The sequence below is a fragment of the Phalacrocorax aristotelis genome, chromosome 2 (assembly GCF_949628215.1).
Source record: "Phalacrocorax aristotelis chromosome 2, bGulAri2.1, whole genome shotgun sequence".
In the NCBI taxonomy this organism is placed as follows: Eukaryota; Metazoa; Chordata; class Aves; order Suliformes; family Phalacrocoracidae; genus Phalacrocorax; species Phalacrocorax aristotelis.
In genome coordinates, this window is record NC_134277.1 from 11,231,178 (window position 1) to 11,246,847 (window position 15,670).

General features: G+C 37.2%; 1 protein-coding gene across 1 annotated transcript in view; it reads right to left on the minus strand.

The window, feature by feature from the left end:
- Window positions 1-450: 450 nt before the first annotated feature.
- NCAPG2 (non-SMC condensin II complex subunit G2) overlaps window positions 451-15,670 on the minus strand; it is a 51,994-nt gene continuing 36,774 nt past the window's right edge. The window contains exons 19-28 of the mRNA XM_075082382.1: window positions 15,434-15,607; window positions 14,846-14,962; window positions 14,590-14,733; window positions 11,872-11,971; window positions 11,026-11,210; window positions 10,135-10,278; window positions 8,775-8,878; window positions 6,155-6,252; window positions 5,638-5,740; window positions 451-690 (exon numbers count right to left, since the gene is read on the minus strand). Coding sequence (XP_074938483.1) covers window positions 639-690; window positions 5,638-5,740; window positions 6,155-6,252; window positions 8,775-8,878; window positions 10,135-10,278; window positions 11,026-11,210; window positions 11,872-11,971; window positions 14,590-14,733; window positions 14,846-14,962; window positions 15,434-15,607 — 1,221 coding nt within the window. The 3' untranslated portion in view covers window positions 451-638. The remainder of the gene's footprint in view (window positions 691-5,637; window positions 5,741-6,154; window positions 6,253-8,774; window positions 8,879-10,134; window positions 10,279-11,025; window positions 11,211-11,871; window positions 11,972-14,589; window positions 14,734-14,845; window positions 14,963-15,433; window positions 15,608-15,670) is intronic.

The following is a 15,670-nucleotide window of genomic DNA, read 5'->3' on the forward strand; positions in this document are numbered from 1 at the left end:
TCCAACGTTGCAGCATCATTATTCTTCAAGCCTGATGGTCCGGCCAGTTTCCCACCCACCTGCCGAGCCCACGCACCCAGGCCACCTCTCTCCAGTGTGGCTATAAGGATACTGGATAAGCCTGTGTAAAAGTCTTTGCTAAGGATAGGAAAGGCAACATTCTTTGCTCGCTCTTCTCTCACAGAAGGAGGGAAATCAGGCTGGTTAGGCAGAGTTTGCCCGTGGTGGATTCCTGATGGCTATTCTTGATCCCCATTCTGTCCTTCACGTGTCTTAATGAAATTCATTTTGTAACCTCTAGGAATATGCTCGATAGCCTTCCCTGGGATGGAGATTATGTGCTACCTCAGTGGCAAAGTATATAAGATACAATTATTATTTGTTTTATAAAAACAAAGATACTGATTTTACATCCCAGCCAAATAAGATGTTTTTGTACAGAATAACCTCTTTACAGCTGTTTGAAAAATCTTTACTATTACATGATTACTATACACACTTTTATACATTTTTCCTGCTTTAAATGTACAGAATAACAGAAAACGAGCTTTAAGTATTAATAAGTTTACAAGATAATATTTTTAAAAAACCAATACATCTTCCTTCCTTTCATTTCCACGACAAACGCTTCCGCATGGTTAAGGATTCAAAAATTCACCCAAAGATTTCAGAGATAATTCACACAGGATTCTGAAACGGCATAAAACAGTGCGTAACAGGGTTAGATATGTTAAATGCTAAATCAGTCCTCGACTATCTGAGTACAGCTACCGCACAATTTCTCTGACCAGTTATTGCATATTAGTTTAAGTATTAAATATGCCTCTACAAATTACTTTTGAAATAACTGGGTTTTTTTTCTTTCAACTTTTCCATTTTTCTGCTGATCATCTCTAGCCATAGTGTAATCTACAGCAAACCAGCTTAAATTACTATGTCAATTCAAGCATATTTTTTAATATTTCATCATCTATTTAAACAACCCACTCATTTTCTTCACAGCATTTTTACTCTCTTTTCAAACGTCAATAGTCAAATCCTTTACCAATAGTTCATACTAAGGCCACTTGTCATTATCTTACTTTCTTCCTCTCTCCCTCATTCTTCACTCTTCATAATTTTTCTCCTCGCCTGTGGCAATATTTTTCCAAGGATTTATCCTTATTAGCAGCTGCCGCCTTCAGCGGCATGCACACCCACCATGGTCCCTCTCTGACTCCCTTTTGTCTCACGCTACTCCCTAAACAATCAAAGGTCAGCTCTGAAATTTCCATTTGGCAGGCCCCTTTTCTTTTCTTGCATTCCCTGACAAGGTCACTCACCTAGCCTTCGTAGCTGCATTCTCACGCAACTACTTCTAACGTTGCTCTAAAATATCCTCAAAAGAAAAATGGGCACTTTGCTCTTCTGTCAAAACATTATTTCACTCTTAACCACTCTAAACTCTATCCTTCTGGTTACTTTTGTAAAAGGTTCCACCACCTGTATTTCTCAAGCATTTTTTTCTCCATATTTTTATTATTATTAGTCTAGACTGATCCCCCACGTAGGCAAGGTTAGTCAGTCATGAATCACGATGAGTTAGGGCATTCGTCAGGAGACACCAAGACCTGAAATACAAGAGGCAGCAGCTCTGCATTTTCACACCAGTGTATTGGGTGTTAGGGCTCCCTAGACTCAGACCACCACGGGTGTGTCACCTGCCCCTCTTTGTAGAGCTCTATCTGCTAAGCCTGGATGGAACTCATCAAAATAAGCTAGTATTATAACGTAAAATTAGTATAATTAGTTAAGCACTGTGGTTTTAGACACAACGCTACTTTGTATAAATTTTATCTTGTTGCAGTTTAAGACTAATAAAACAGTAGCTCTGTACCATTGGGCCATGTACCAGCAGCACGTGGGACAACAAGCCGTCATTCAAACAACTGTGCGCCTCCCCAGCCAGGCAAATAAACGCCAGCCCGTTTTACCAGGTACCTTTCTGGTGAGCTCTCAGATAGGTGGCAGACAAATCATGCACAAATTTATATCACCAAACAGTTCAAGAATCATTATTTACAGATGCAAGGAGAGGGCAATGAAGAGTTTGGGAAGCTAGCTAAATGATAATCCTAAAGAAATATCTTTCAGCACAGCCACTAGCTAAATTTAAATTCTAATACCCATATATTAAAATGCTAATTAAAGTAAATACAAAATATTAAGTCAAAGGTAATATTCTACAGCACATTTGTTTTTATAGAGCATGGAACATTTTTCTCTAGCCTCCAAATCACTGCCTTGACAGCTTTATTCGCATGTTTTCTTTTTTTTTTGCTAGGCATAAATATTTGCATTTTATAAACTAAACTAGTGCGTGTGCTATTACTCTTGAGGAAATCCTCTCAATATACAATATGTTGGCCAGAATTTTTAAGTGCACTGAACAGCATTTTAAAAATAATAGACCCACAGGGCCATCTTAAACTGCTAACTCAGCTGAAGAGGAAAAACTAAATTACAGTGAAAAGTTTTGCTTCTGAATTAGTGCAACGATTCCTTGTTTAAGGGCAGCGCTTTAATTACTACACCAGACAGCATTTTTACTCTTTTCTTCTTTGCTAATATGTAACAGATGACTTCTAAGTCTAAATTTAAGATGCTGGCACAGAATGCCAAGTCTCTTGGGAAATTAAAGAATGTCACTATCTCCTGGTATACCTGGGTATTAAATAAAATAATCCTTCAAGGACTTATTACGAGATGATGCATTCAGAAGCAAAAAGTAATACTACTATTAAATATGAGTTAAAAACCCAGTAATATATTTTAGCACGCATCAGCGCAGCACTCTGTGTTATAAGATTGTGCTCGAATTAATGATCAGAGATTGTGCTTGTAGCATACCATAACTAAAATTTGGGGGTTTGGTAAGCAAAGTAGGATGATAAAGCAGTTGACAAACAACGGGGCACATTTCAGTGGCTATAAGCACATTTTAGCTATGCATTAGCTCACTGGCACCAGAGCACTACAAATGGTGTGTCAGAAGCCACTAGAGGCCCACCCTGCTCCAACATTATGTCTATCTGCGGAAGTGCAAACACGCTTTAAATTAGTCAAGGAAAACTTAATCAAGGAAGAACTTCCTCCTAACCTTTTTTCAGCATGAACTCTTTTACCCTTCTGGACAGAAAAAATCCCCAACATACCTGTACAAATACAAATCCTCCCAAATTCTGCAAAGCTCTGTGATAGCTTCTGCATTTGGTTATCATATTGCAATTCTGTTTTTTGTTAAAAATACTTCCCGTCATCATGTTCATCTTCCTAATCTTTTAGTTTTTATCTGTGACTGCCTCTTGGTTTTGTATTATACAAGAGTAGCCATTCATATATCATGAAATTAAAACACTGTGTAGCATCTTATGTTCTTCATCTGCCCTGACTTCTAGGTTGATTTGCCCTGCTCACTGGGCAGAGATTATCATATAGATTCATAAAGCAATTATCTGTGTTCTTACTGAAATTTATAGTCAGTAGTGCACTCAAGGGGCAGCAATTATTCATTTTAATGTGCCTATTTATTTAATCATGTTAAGATTTGCTTTAATTTCTCAGCCTTTTCTACTGTCTTGATCAAAAGAAGTGCAATCTGAATCACAATACTCTGCTGCTCACCTTTCTTTTCCAGATGTTCACTATTGTTTTTAAAAACATTCTAGCAGAACACTTGGCAACCCAACATTAAATGATTGCAGGGGGAAAAAAACTGGGTTTTGTTTATTTTTGTTTGATTTTGTTTCTAAGCTGGCTCCCAACCAGAAGACATTTGTTCACAGCCAAGCAACTAATTAAAACAATCTACCCAGGAAGCAGAGTCATGTTGAGTTTTAGAAGTCCAATCATGTAGTGCTTTTTTGTTTTTTAATAAGATTTTTTTTGTTTACCAATTTTATGTCACATGAGCACAGTGTCCTCTGTGAAAACCACTCAAAGTCCTGACAGCAACATTTCTGTTTTATATTTACTTGTGTCAGACAGGAAATGGAAGTGAAGGGTGCACTGGTTTTGACTTTGTTTCCCTTTTTGTTTTTAAAAAAATCATCTAATTTTTGATGGTACATAACTGAAGCAGCTTGTATGTATCATAAAACTTTCTGGTCTAGCTCTTAAGATGATATATCTCTTTAGAGAGAGTTACATAATACCTTTTTGCTCTGATATAATAGTAGATTTAAAAGAATGAATGCATATTTTGTTAGCAACAACACAGCTACTCTCTTGTACTGCCCTGAATATCAGGCTTTTTTTTTTTCCTGGAAAAATTCAATTGACCTTCTGCGCTTCTAAACCAATTCCAAATGGGTATTGACTGTACAGCCCTCACAAGGTTCTACCACTGCCAGAACAATTAGTGTTGCTGTTGAGCTTCTTGATACAACTCAAGTGCAAACTCTAAGGATTTCAAGTACCATCACAGGAAAGGGATATAGCCCATGTGGCCTCCTCAATAAACAATCTTATTTTCATGCAGTGGCATCTCATGACGTTAGTATTGGCTTTAAACCAGTGACACCAATTCACTCACAGCAAGGCTGCAAAGGTCTGTGTCTAAGTCATTACAGTGCTAGAGCACACCACGCCTCTGGCCACTGATCCACCAGAGCAGCGGGCTGTGGAAGCGAGCTTAAGTCTGAAGGGCCATGCAGGAAACTGCTGAGTAAAACAATGTAGGGGTCTTTTTGTTTTCTCTTGCTTTTTAATTTGAAGTCTTTCTACTCTACATCCATTGTTTAACTGAATAGTAAGGATCATCAATTTGAAGAATTAAAGATTGCAAGGGCCTCTGCATGATCAGGGCTCTGTGGTGCATTAACAACTTCCTCAGTACTTTTTGACAAATGTCCATAACCAGAGTCTGTGCTTTTTAATGTCTGCTTTGCATGTTTTATAATTCCACTGGCAGTTCAGTAACTAGGCAGAAATCAAGCATTAGCAAATTTTTAGATTTAAGCAAGTTTGAGACACTTATGGCTAAAGCATTCATCATGACTGTCTATCTTAGGCAGGTCTGAAATAAAGGATTGCAAATGCAATGTAGCCAATCACTCTTAAGAAACTTATCCCCAAAAATCTAAAGGTCAACCAGATATGACACTGAAATCCCCAAAAAAGAGCAAAATAAAATCACCTGGAAAATCACCTGGAAAGGTCTTAAAGTCATTGCTATATTCAGTTAAATTTTTTACCATCTGCATAGGTATGGGTTCATATGCCTAATACCGAAACGTGGGAGAAAAATCTTCTAGTAATAAGAAACAGTAAATACACTACTTGCTTTGTTCTACACCTGCTGCTAACAGAACTGAATTTCAGAACTGAATCCTGCAATATACAGGATCAGGTCATAACACATTCAAATTAAATGCAAAAAGCCAAACGAAATATGTAAAGATTGCAATCACGGCAAATGTATGGGCAGGAAATTTAATAATGTGCCGGGGTCAATACCTCACAATTTTTTCTACCCACTATTTCAAACCTTGCAATCATTCAGAATGCTCTAACTGTGTAATTTAAGTACAAACCACAGCCAATTATTGCAGAGAGGGTATGGGAGAGGTTAGTGCTCATCTCCCACGGCACATTTACCTTTCAGTGCTGCTAGATTCTTCTGTGGCAGCATCCTTGCATGTTATCAGCTTCCTTTGAATGGCAGGTGCAATATCCTTTAGAAGTGAAGTTTTGTGCTTACCTATTTGAAACAAATTGTGTTGAAAAGTTGGACACAAATAATGACTTATCAAAAAAACCCTGCATATTTTCATCAAAACTTTTTAACACAAAAGACTGTTTAATGAAAAACTAGATATTAAATTAGATTTTCACTGTCCTGGATTAATTACTGTGTATCTCAGCAAATCATAATATAGAGGTGGATCCCAGGAGTTAGCAGACAGTGGTATTTTTAAACTCACTACTCAAAAGATTGAAAGCCCAAAGCTTAACAACATAACTTACAAGTGATATAACCTTGAATCCTGTAGAAAAATGGTAACTTAAGAGAATGAGGAAAAGTGCCTGCTGAATTGTATAAGAACTCAGCTTTCAAAATATAGCACGTAAAAAAAGGAAAGAAAAAAAAAAGGATAAAAGCTGTTTGACTGACCTTTAATTATACTCACAATGCAGACAGTAGCTGTTAGACTAAAAATCCCTTCAATTTCTTTAGAGATAATGCATTCCATTAGTTTATTTAAAAAGGACCTACGGAAAAAATAAAGCAAAAAGACATTAGAAATCACGTTTCTTTCAAAATAGAACTGAACACAACAAGTTTGTGATTATGCTACCCTGCCACCATCACTTCGAAGATACCACACAGGACAGAACAGTGGTTGTTGGGTAACTGAAGGGTCTATGCTGCTTCTGGAACGAAGAGTATCTGAGTCAGCAAAATGGTAAATTGCTTGGGAAGAAAATAAGAAGCTTGCACACAGAATAAGTAGCTGTTAAGGGAAATGAAGAGCTCGTGGACTACTTTGGGAAAGTCAATCCATTAAAAAAAATACTGGTTCTACTGGAATCTAACTCACATAATTTGTACTGAAATTTCTAACTTCAATGTCTACTGAAGTTTAAAAAAATACGTTATATGACCCCAATGGTTTGTTAGTAACTACTCATGTGCTTAAAACTATTACGACTTGTAGCCTGATTAGAAACTGGATTTTAGTTAGCACTTTGGTCTAAAATGCATATCATAAAAATTATGGGTTTCCAATTAGAAAACAGTGAAGAATGCTTATAACTAAATACAGCCCCAAAACACTTCCAAACTACATTTTAGATACTGAAAGTATGGACGGACTAACAGAATAAAAAAAACTCTTTATTGTAAAGTGTGAGATACATACTAACTCTATGTATATCTTAAGAGACCCAATTTTATCAAGAGATGGTGCTATTACCAGCAAACTTTAGAGGTGTTTTGGGACATATATTAAGTTAAGAAAAATGCAACAAGGAAGTCAAGGAAGAGGCCTAGCAACCAAACTAAACTGCAGTATGGAATAAGGCAATACTACAGAATGAAACCACTAATTAGTCATCAGTGTTCACGGTAACAAATTAAACTCAGAAACAATTCTCAGAAACAGAGAAAATTAAAAGAACAAGAGGGTTAAAGCAGGAGATGGACAAGATCTGTAACCCTCACACTCCTCAGAAGGCAAAGCTAAATGCTCTGTGAAGAACTGAAGGGGAAGCTGAGAGCAGTAGATGCAATAAATTTCCCTAAAATATTTCAAAATACCTTTGGTAACATTATTATCTGTTACCAAAACTGAACATCATAAATACCCAGTTCTGACTTTAATTGTTCTTCGGGCTTTTATTGTGCTAAGATATCAAAATGAAGTATGCAGTTAAGAAAAGAACAAATCTCCACTAGTGATTCAGTAAATAAGCTTTGTAGAGGCTCAAATATTGCTTCAAAGAGCTGAGAAAGATGAGGTATTGAATGATTTACTACTGGGCTCTGATTGCGGCCTGTCAATACAGATGAGTAAAAGAAAACAGCCTTAAAAGTAGTCTCAGTCCTGAGACACCAGTGGAACTAGATGTATTTTATCTCCTGACTTAGATCATCTTTGCACCAAAAAGGTAAATACTAGAAGATAGACACATGCTTATCAAAGTACTCATAGAAACGACCTGGCCCAAACTAGCAGTTTTCTCTGTCAAGAACAGACAAGATTCTCCTTGACCACTACAAGAAAAGGCTTCAGAGGAATTAATTTAATTTCTGCATCTCTTTTCAAAAGAGGTGTGTAAAATAATTGTGTTTCACTAAAAGAGAACACTTTGGTGGACAGCCGCTGCCTCACAGAAGATGATGATTTGCGTTAGGAAACCAAAAAAGGACTCCCTGGAGTCCCTTGTTTTGCAAGTTCAACTAGAACTAGAGAAGGACTGAGAAGGAAAAAAAAAAAGCCTCATGACAGCAGAGACAGGGATATTCAGTGCCTGTCAGAGGAGGAGTTAGCTGTGATAAGCCATGGAGAATGACAGGACTTCTGAGGAATACACGTTAGCCCCTTGATCATTCCGAATAGCTCTAGTGTGTATAGTCATGTCAATAAAACTTGAATATGAACAAACTAAGCAAAGGAAGATAATGAAATCCACTTGTGACAATTTTAGAAGATATTCAGGGTACCCACCAAATATAGCAAAGAAAAATGCCCAGTTTAAGTCTTTAAAAAAAAAACAAAAAACAAACAAAAAAACCCCAAAAAGGACGCAACCCTACTTTGGGGGCTTTTAGGACTCTGATACTTTAAATCTATTTTGAATTTTGTGATTTTAATACAGCTATAGTACATTTGCCACCTCACTGCACATGTCCAATTAAAGGATTAATGCTATTTCTGGTAAATCACAGAAATATTTTACCTCATCCAAATACCTCTATATTGGGGGGACTAATGTTTGTAAGTATCTTATGAAAGCAGCAAGCCCAGATGTGTGATTAACAAACTGATTTAGATGAACAGTCTTGTAAATAAGAAACACTCTTAGAAGCAGTAAAGAAATGGAGCCAACCTCCCCAGTCAATACCTAGAAGGAATATCTCAGGGGAAATATATGTGGGTAGTGCAGGTAAATTTAGTAAGAATCTAGTTCCTCACAATTTATTTGAATTTAGAAATTAAAACATTATTGACAACGTATAAGCTGTCTTACATTACCCATAGCCTTGGAGAAATTAATGTTGAAACATGTACCTGACAACATTAATTGACTTCACAATTATGGCCATTAGACTGCTTGAAAGAGGCGGAAGGTCTGAAATAGTTGTTGGTATAGTCAAGTCTTTTTCACTGGAAGCCTAAAAAACAAAAATGTCAACAACTGTTGTAGATCACAAAATACATGTATGCAGAAAACGTCGAAGCAAATCGTATTTCATTAATTACACTAACCAAGACCTATTCTTAAATAATTAGACGAAACATTCACATGTGTTCTTTGAACAGCCTTAATCCAACTGTGTTGTGTCCAGATATACAAAACAAATTTAAATTAGAAAGGCTAAACCTAAAACAAATAAACAGTATTTGTACCAAGGCAAATATTCTCCACATTTGTTCTGAATAGAAGTTTCATTTAACTACATTGTTGGTCACTATTTATAAAGGTACAGCCTACTACTACTTTCCAAAGAAACTGAGATCAGCTATTTGGAACACCTCTAAACAAAAACCAGAACAACGAAAAAAAAACAGGCATGGTATGAAAATGGATCTGTACTGAAGCAGAGAAGGCCTAAGTGATCAGTGCCAAGCAAGACATCAGCCTGCTCTGGAACAGGGTTGCAGAACCTTATGGGACAGTTCCAAGAATAGGGCACTGGAGTCTTCCAGAAATCAGTGGGTTGCTTCTTAAGTTCCCTAATGCTAGTGAGACAAAATGAGGTAGTTTTAGAGCAACCTCCCTTCCTCTTCCTTCCCCATAGCTTTTACTGCCGAGCACAGCACCGTATGGTATGGAATATGCCTTTGGTCCTTTTGGGTCAACTGTCTCGGCTGTGCCCCCTCCCAGCCTCTTGACCACCCACAGTATGCTTACTGCTTTTTAGGGCACGGGGTGAAGGAAAGACAGAAAGCCTTGACACACTGCAAGCACAGTTCAGCAGCAGCCAAAACTAACTGCTGTGCCCTCGACGCTGTTTTAGCTACAGACACAAACCACAGCATCATAGGGACCACTGTGAAGAAAGCTAACTCCTTCCCAACCAGAGCCAGCACAAATACACATGGAGAAAACATCTCAAAAACCATGCTGTTTTTTCTGAGAGACAACATCTCAAAAACACTGACTAATTTCTAAATTCTTCTGTCAGAGGCAGAGAGTGAACTAGGTATCAGGACAACTCTGTTCTTACATGGCTGTATTCAAAAATCTGAGCGATGTACCGTAATATGAAATTTTGGCAAATAAAACTCCCCATTTGTTCCATGCCAACACACAAAATCTTTATCTGCAGTACTAAGATCACACTTTCTGAACATAGCTCTGTTGTTCCAACATAATGTTTAAAAAGCAGTAAGTGTAAAAAAAAAGAAAAGTCAGCATTAACTTTACCTCCTGTAGCACATGATTTGTCTCTGCTATTATTGCAGCCAGGAGAGTAGAAAGAACACCGTGGTGAACTGCTGGGCAAGACGAATGCCAGCACTGGGCTGCATGTATGAATTCTCCAAGCGGCATTTGAATAGAGTGAATCAACTAAAACCAAAGAAAAACAGATCAGTTTTTTCAGATTGCTTGAGTATAATGGAAATATTTCAGCAGGATTCTCTGTGAGGAAGTGCAGATCACACCTTGAAAGCTACTGAGGTATTCTAGTCACCTGGATCAGAGTCGGAATCAACAACACGCTTGGGAAATCTACTCATAAATTTGAGAGAGACAAATAAAACATTGGTTGTAACAAACATAACTGAATGTTTTCCAGAAGTCCTGAAAAGCAGATCATCAAATTTTCCAGAATGCCCACCCATCTCACTACTCTCTAGTCTCTGCTATAACATACAAGCAGCTAACTTTTCTGTGAAGATAGAAGCTTTTGAAGAACTTTAGGACATCATACATATTTTGAAGCTGATATAATTCAAGCTGAAGTAAGTAAATAAATTAACGACGATTTCTCCTCCCTCTCAAGATCATAATATACATAATCAAATACTTTGCTCTGGACTGAGAAAGTTCATTTAACTGCAGATTAATAACCTGAGTACTAGGGTAGTTCAGGATCATCGGTAACAGAATGCATTGCTCTCCAATTTACCAGTTTTTCTGTCATGATGAGATCAATAATGGATAAAAAAACCCCAATAGTAACAAGGAAACTTAGAAAATTTAATCAGATGTTGACTCAAGTAACAACCTCGAAGTAGCTAAGTATAACACGTTTGTGTAAAAAGCATGGATTCATCTACATATTAGGTAGCAATTTCAAGCGTTATATGATACCTGAATCCCTTCTTCCTGCTGTTTCTTGAGTCTACGTGCCACACATTCTAAAACTTTCTGGAAGATGGTCTGTACAGCATGGAAAAGATTTGCCACTTCATCTGTCTCAGTACTCTGAGTTAAAGAAGCTTCAATAACTTCTTTCAGAGCACACAGTAACACTGGAGCACAAAAGCCACCTCTCTCTAGAGAACGAGATAAATACCACGGTATAAAAAATGTAATGAGATATCCTTCAGGTGCAAGCTTAGAATGAAACTCAGTTATATAACACAAACAGCTACAGTTTACAAGTGTAGATTATGTATTTAGTTTCTGAGTATCCCTAGCTGAAATTTTCATACACTTCAATATTTTAAATATAAATCCAGTGTTCCTTCTAATCCTCAAAGTACAGGGATTAAAACTGTAGATTTCCTCAGGAACTGAACTCTAATTCTATCTGTACTGTAGCCATGACTTTCCAAATGGGAGCCAAATTTAAACATTGCTACCACGTTGCCTCCTAAAGCATCCTGATATATATAGAGATACATATCTCTATATATAACACTTTACATATATATAAAACCCCCTGAATTATACAGTAATAACTGGAACCTAAAAGCAAAGAAGAAACATTAGTTATCAAGAGTGACAAGGTTTTGTGTTGGTTCGCTGCTTGTTTTCAATTTTCTGAAAAGCTGCTGTGACTTTTGACCATATTATTGGTACTAGCTAGTGTTAGCAGTAAACACCGTTTTTTGAGAAACAGACTCCAAAATGCTAAAAGGAACAGTTCTGCTAATATAAGAAAAGTCAGCTAAGTATATATGGAGATGTTGATGTTAGTACAAAATATTGTACCTGTTTGTATAACTGAAAGAGCCATATCTAGAAATTGTGCTTGAAACGCAAGATTTCCAAGGCCAATCATTATGACATCTTTACATACTGTCAGGTAGGCCTAAAAAAGAGATGCAAAAGTATATGAGAAACAAAATTTATATAAAGTAACCATTCAGTAAAATCTAAAAATAATAAACCAATGAAGTCTTAAACAAATTGCCTTGAAAATTGGGTGCATCTACTTGCAGTTACTCGGTTTGCAACCTTTGAAAAGGAGGAGTTGCAAAGAGTTCTCCAAATGCTTCCACTGCCCTTTCTTCCAGTAAATACAGTTTCTCAAAGGGCAGTAAATCCTCTATCTTTTTCACTCAGGCTGAGCGCAGAGGGACTGGCACCTAACACTGACCAAGGCAGAATATGGCATCTCTACCTATCTTGAACAGCAAAATAAAAAGCAGCATACAAGAAGAGCTTTTTCCTAGACACACATGTTACATCCTAAACAGGTTATAATACTCATGTATAGATACAGAATTTTTAACCAGTCGATATATATACATGAGCTGGGTTGTTCAAGGACACTGACTGTAACTGAAGTCCAAGTCTTTCCTTTGACCAAAATCTGAAAGGACCTGTAGTTCAATGCTAAAATCCACCTTAGTTCAGTGATACGTCAGGGGACTGTAACAGAAGACAATGCAAAACGAGCTATAAAAAGCCCTCACATTATATAATCAAATGCTTTCTGTGAAGGGCAAATGAAGATAAGTGGTAAGGGACAGTGTCCGTGACGACATGGGTTTGTGTCAGAGGGCCTGCCAGCCCCGCTCAACACATCAGTGGCCTAAAGAGAGCGGCCCCTCAGTGAATCCCTGCCCATAACAGCAAGTGCAGAATTAAGTAACAGACCAAGCAGAGATGGAAGGGTGAAATGGGAAAGAATGGGGTATGTTGTAGGCAAAGTTATAGAGAAATATAAGTGGAAAAAGAAGAGACACCCTGGTCCCCTTGCATATAAAATAGTATTAAAGAAGCAACTGTAATTATTGTATATTATATGGAAATTCTGAGACAAACTAGGTCCGCTTTTAATGCCAGAAGTCATGAAATACACATTCTAAACAATTAAAAAGCACAATCAATACCTCATTCCAATAAAAAACAGTATACAAGGTGAGAAGCAAATAGGAGCTGCTTAACAAGCATGTGGCTTATTACAGGAGATGCAAGATGCCCGGATTCTCTTCTTGACTTCCAGACAAGTCACATCAGTCTTTACACCTCAGTTTCTTCTCTGGAAATAATGATGCAAATGGACTTTCAGATCTACTAGTAAAGATCATTGTGTTTCTTTATTGGCTAGTCAAGTAACATGTCAGATGGGTTTACAGGTGACAACTGCTTATCTTATTGCTTATCAATGAAGCTTCATTTTCTTTTTTCATTCAGACCTAGGTACTTGATTGTAACTATTCTGGTAATGCTGGTAAAGATTCCCTATTTTGTGTCTTGTCTTTCTACAAGCTTGAGTTCTGTGCCTCCAAACTTTTGAAAAATAGCCACGGAAGAGTTATGCTATGCATACCCAATTTTTCATACAGAGAGAAGACAACAGCATATAAAACACACAAGAAAACTGCACAATGAACAACTACAACCCTTGTTTGAGTTTCCCATCTCTTTATACATTTCAAAAAGTCATTTGGCTGCAGCATCAGGGTTTAGTACAAGACTGACCTCATTATTCGATTCCCAGGTAACTCACATCCTACCTCTCTGCTGACTGTAAAAGATATGGGACTTCTATGGGACTCAGGGCTAGAATGAAGCACACTGAATGCTTCAGGGTATAATTTTACCTATTTCTTTTGGGAAGTCAGGAAGGAAAGAAAGGAAGAAAGGAAGGAAGGAAGGAAGGAAGAAAGCAAGCAAGCAAGCAAGCAAGCAAACATGATTAGATCTAAATCCTCTCTCATAATTACACCACCTTCCTGATCCTCGAAAGTCATCCTCTGTTGCGCTACTCAACACAACATGGCAGCTGCAGTGATTCTATGCAGCTTCCAGGACCTTCTAAGCTACAGGAGAAGAGGCTATTAAGCGCCACCATACCACATAACTACACCCTTGTTTTCAGCAACTAGTTTTCTTCTCCTTTTCAGAACAGAGATGCAGGGGCAATCTTAACGCACTTTTCATAAAACAGCATAAACATTACCTTTATTTAATACTGGGGGGATGAGAGACTGAGGGCAAGAACTACTAGTTAGACACCTAAAATTTGGGACACCCAGGTTACATCACCTGCTGTGCTAGAAATTTCTTGAGTGGGCATTTTCACAAGTGTGGAACATAAAACATGTTCCATCTTCACTTCCAACAGATATGATGAGAATATATATTCTGCACTTGTTAGTGAAAAAAGTCTAGATAAGAACAAAGTACTGTTGACTCTACTTGATTTAATTGCTATGGTATGCGTGATTATATTTATATTTATAAAATATAAAGGTTATAACTAAACTCAAAGCAATTTTTAAAAAATGTGCATGCTTTAAGCAATCAAAGGAATAGCAAAAGCACAAAACTGTAACCTCAGAACAATCAGGGCCACCCTTCATTAGCTCATTCACTTGCTGGGCTCCAAAAACTCCAGCGCACTGTTTGTCAGTGTACAATTGTTACATATATGGCTTTTCAGATCGGTCGCAGTTTGATTTATAAGAGACCTCTAACCTGGATAATTAATTCAGAAACATTACTGTATTTTGAAGTGCCATCCTCTTGATCACTTCCTAGTAAAAAAGGTACAACTTGACGTTCTATCCAAGCACCTGTCTCCTTCAGAAGTGAGAGGTAATCTTTTCCTTCTTCAGAAAACTGAAAAAAAAAACCCAAACCAAAAGTTTACCAATTGTCCTTCCAATTCTTTTGGAATTTCCTTATACTGCCGGCTGTAACTCCAGCTTATACTGAAAAGGTGTAGCCATACCTGGTTCTGAAGATGAATACTCAACCTGCAAAAGAGGCTGAAGGCTCTTAGGCCTGTTGCTTGATTGCAGCTAGCAGAATCTGCATAATTTGCTTTCATAATCGAGCCAAGAACCTCCTGAAATATCAAGGTTTACAGTTATATTTTCCAGAAAAATATTTTCTAATGTTTCTTTTCTCAACAGCTTTAAACAAAGGATTTTAAAAAACCACCCCACAAAAAACCAAAAGACATACTCTCAATTGCTTTCATTTTGCAATGCTATATGCGATTTTCAGACTATTCCTTACATGTACATTCCAAAAGTCAGGTTCCTTTAAAATGCTTAACATAAGATCACAAAAATTTTAAGACACCTAAAAATGACCAGCTGCTTAAAATCTGCCATTTATAAACAATTCTGAAGTAATATACTTCTAGTTCAGAATATTCGTTTAAAGTACAAATCAAAAGGAAAACCTTTATATAGAGGGGAAGAACAGATCGTGAATCTTATGTATTATTCTTGCAGGCCTTTAATTTAATTCAGACAATATATGACGTTAAGCACTCTTTTTTAAGCACGGTTTTTGGTAAGGACAATACTACCTTTGCAGCACTGAGAATTTTCAAAAGGTTCTTCAGTTTCTTTTCAGGAACAGAGAGTAGGCAACTACGATTAACAGGATGAGTCAATAAATATTCAATGTAATCAATTGCTAATTCTGCCTTCGATTCATGTGGTACTTGGACACGTACTCGTTGTCCAGACTTTTTAATATTCTAAACGAGAAGAAAGCACAAAACCAGTACAACACTGTTAGCATCTTACTTTTCAACTAATTC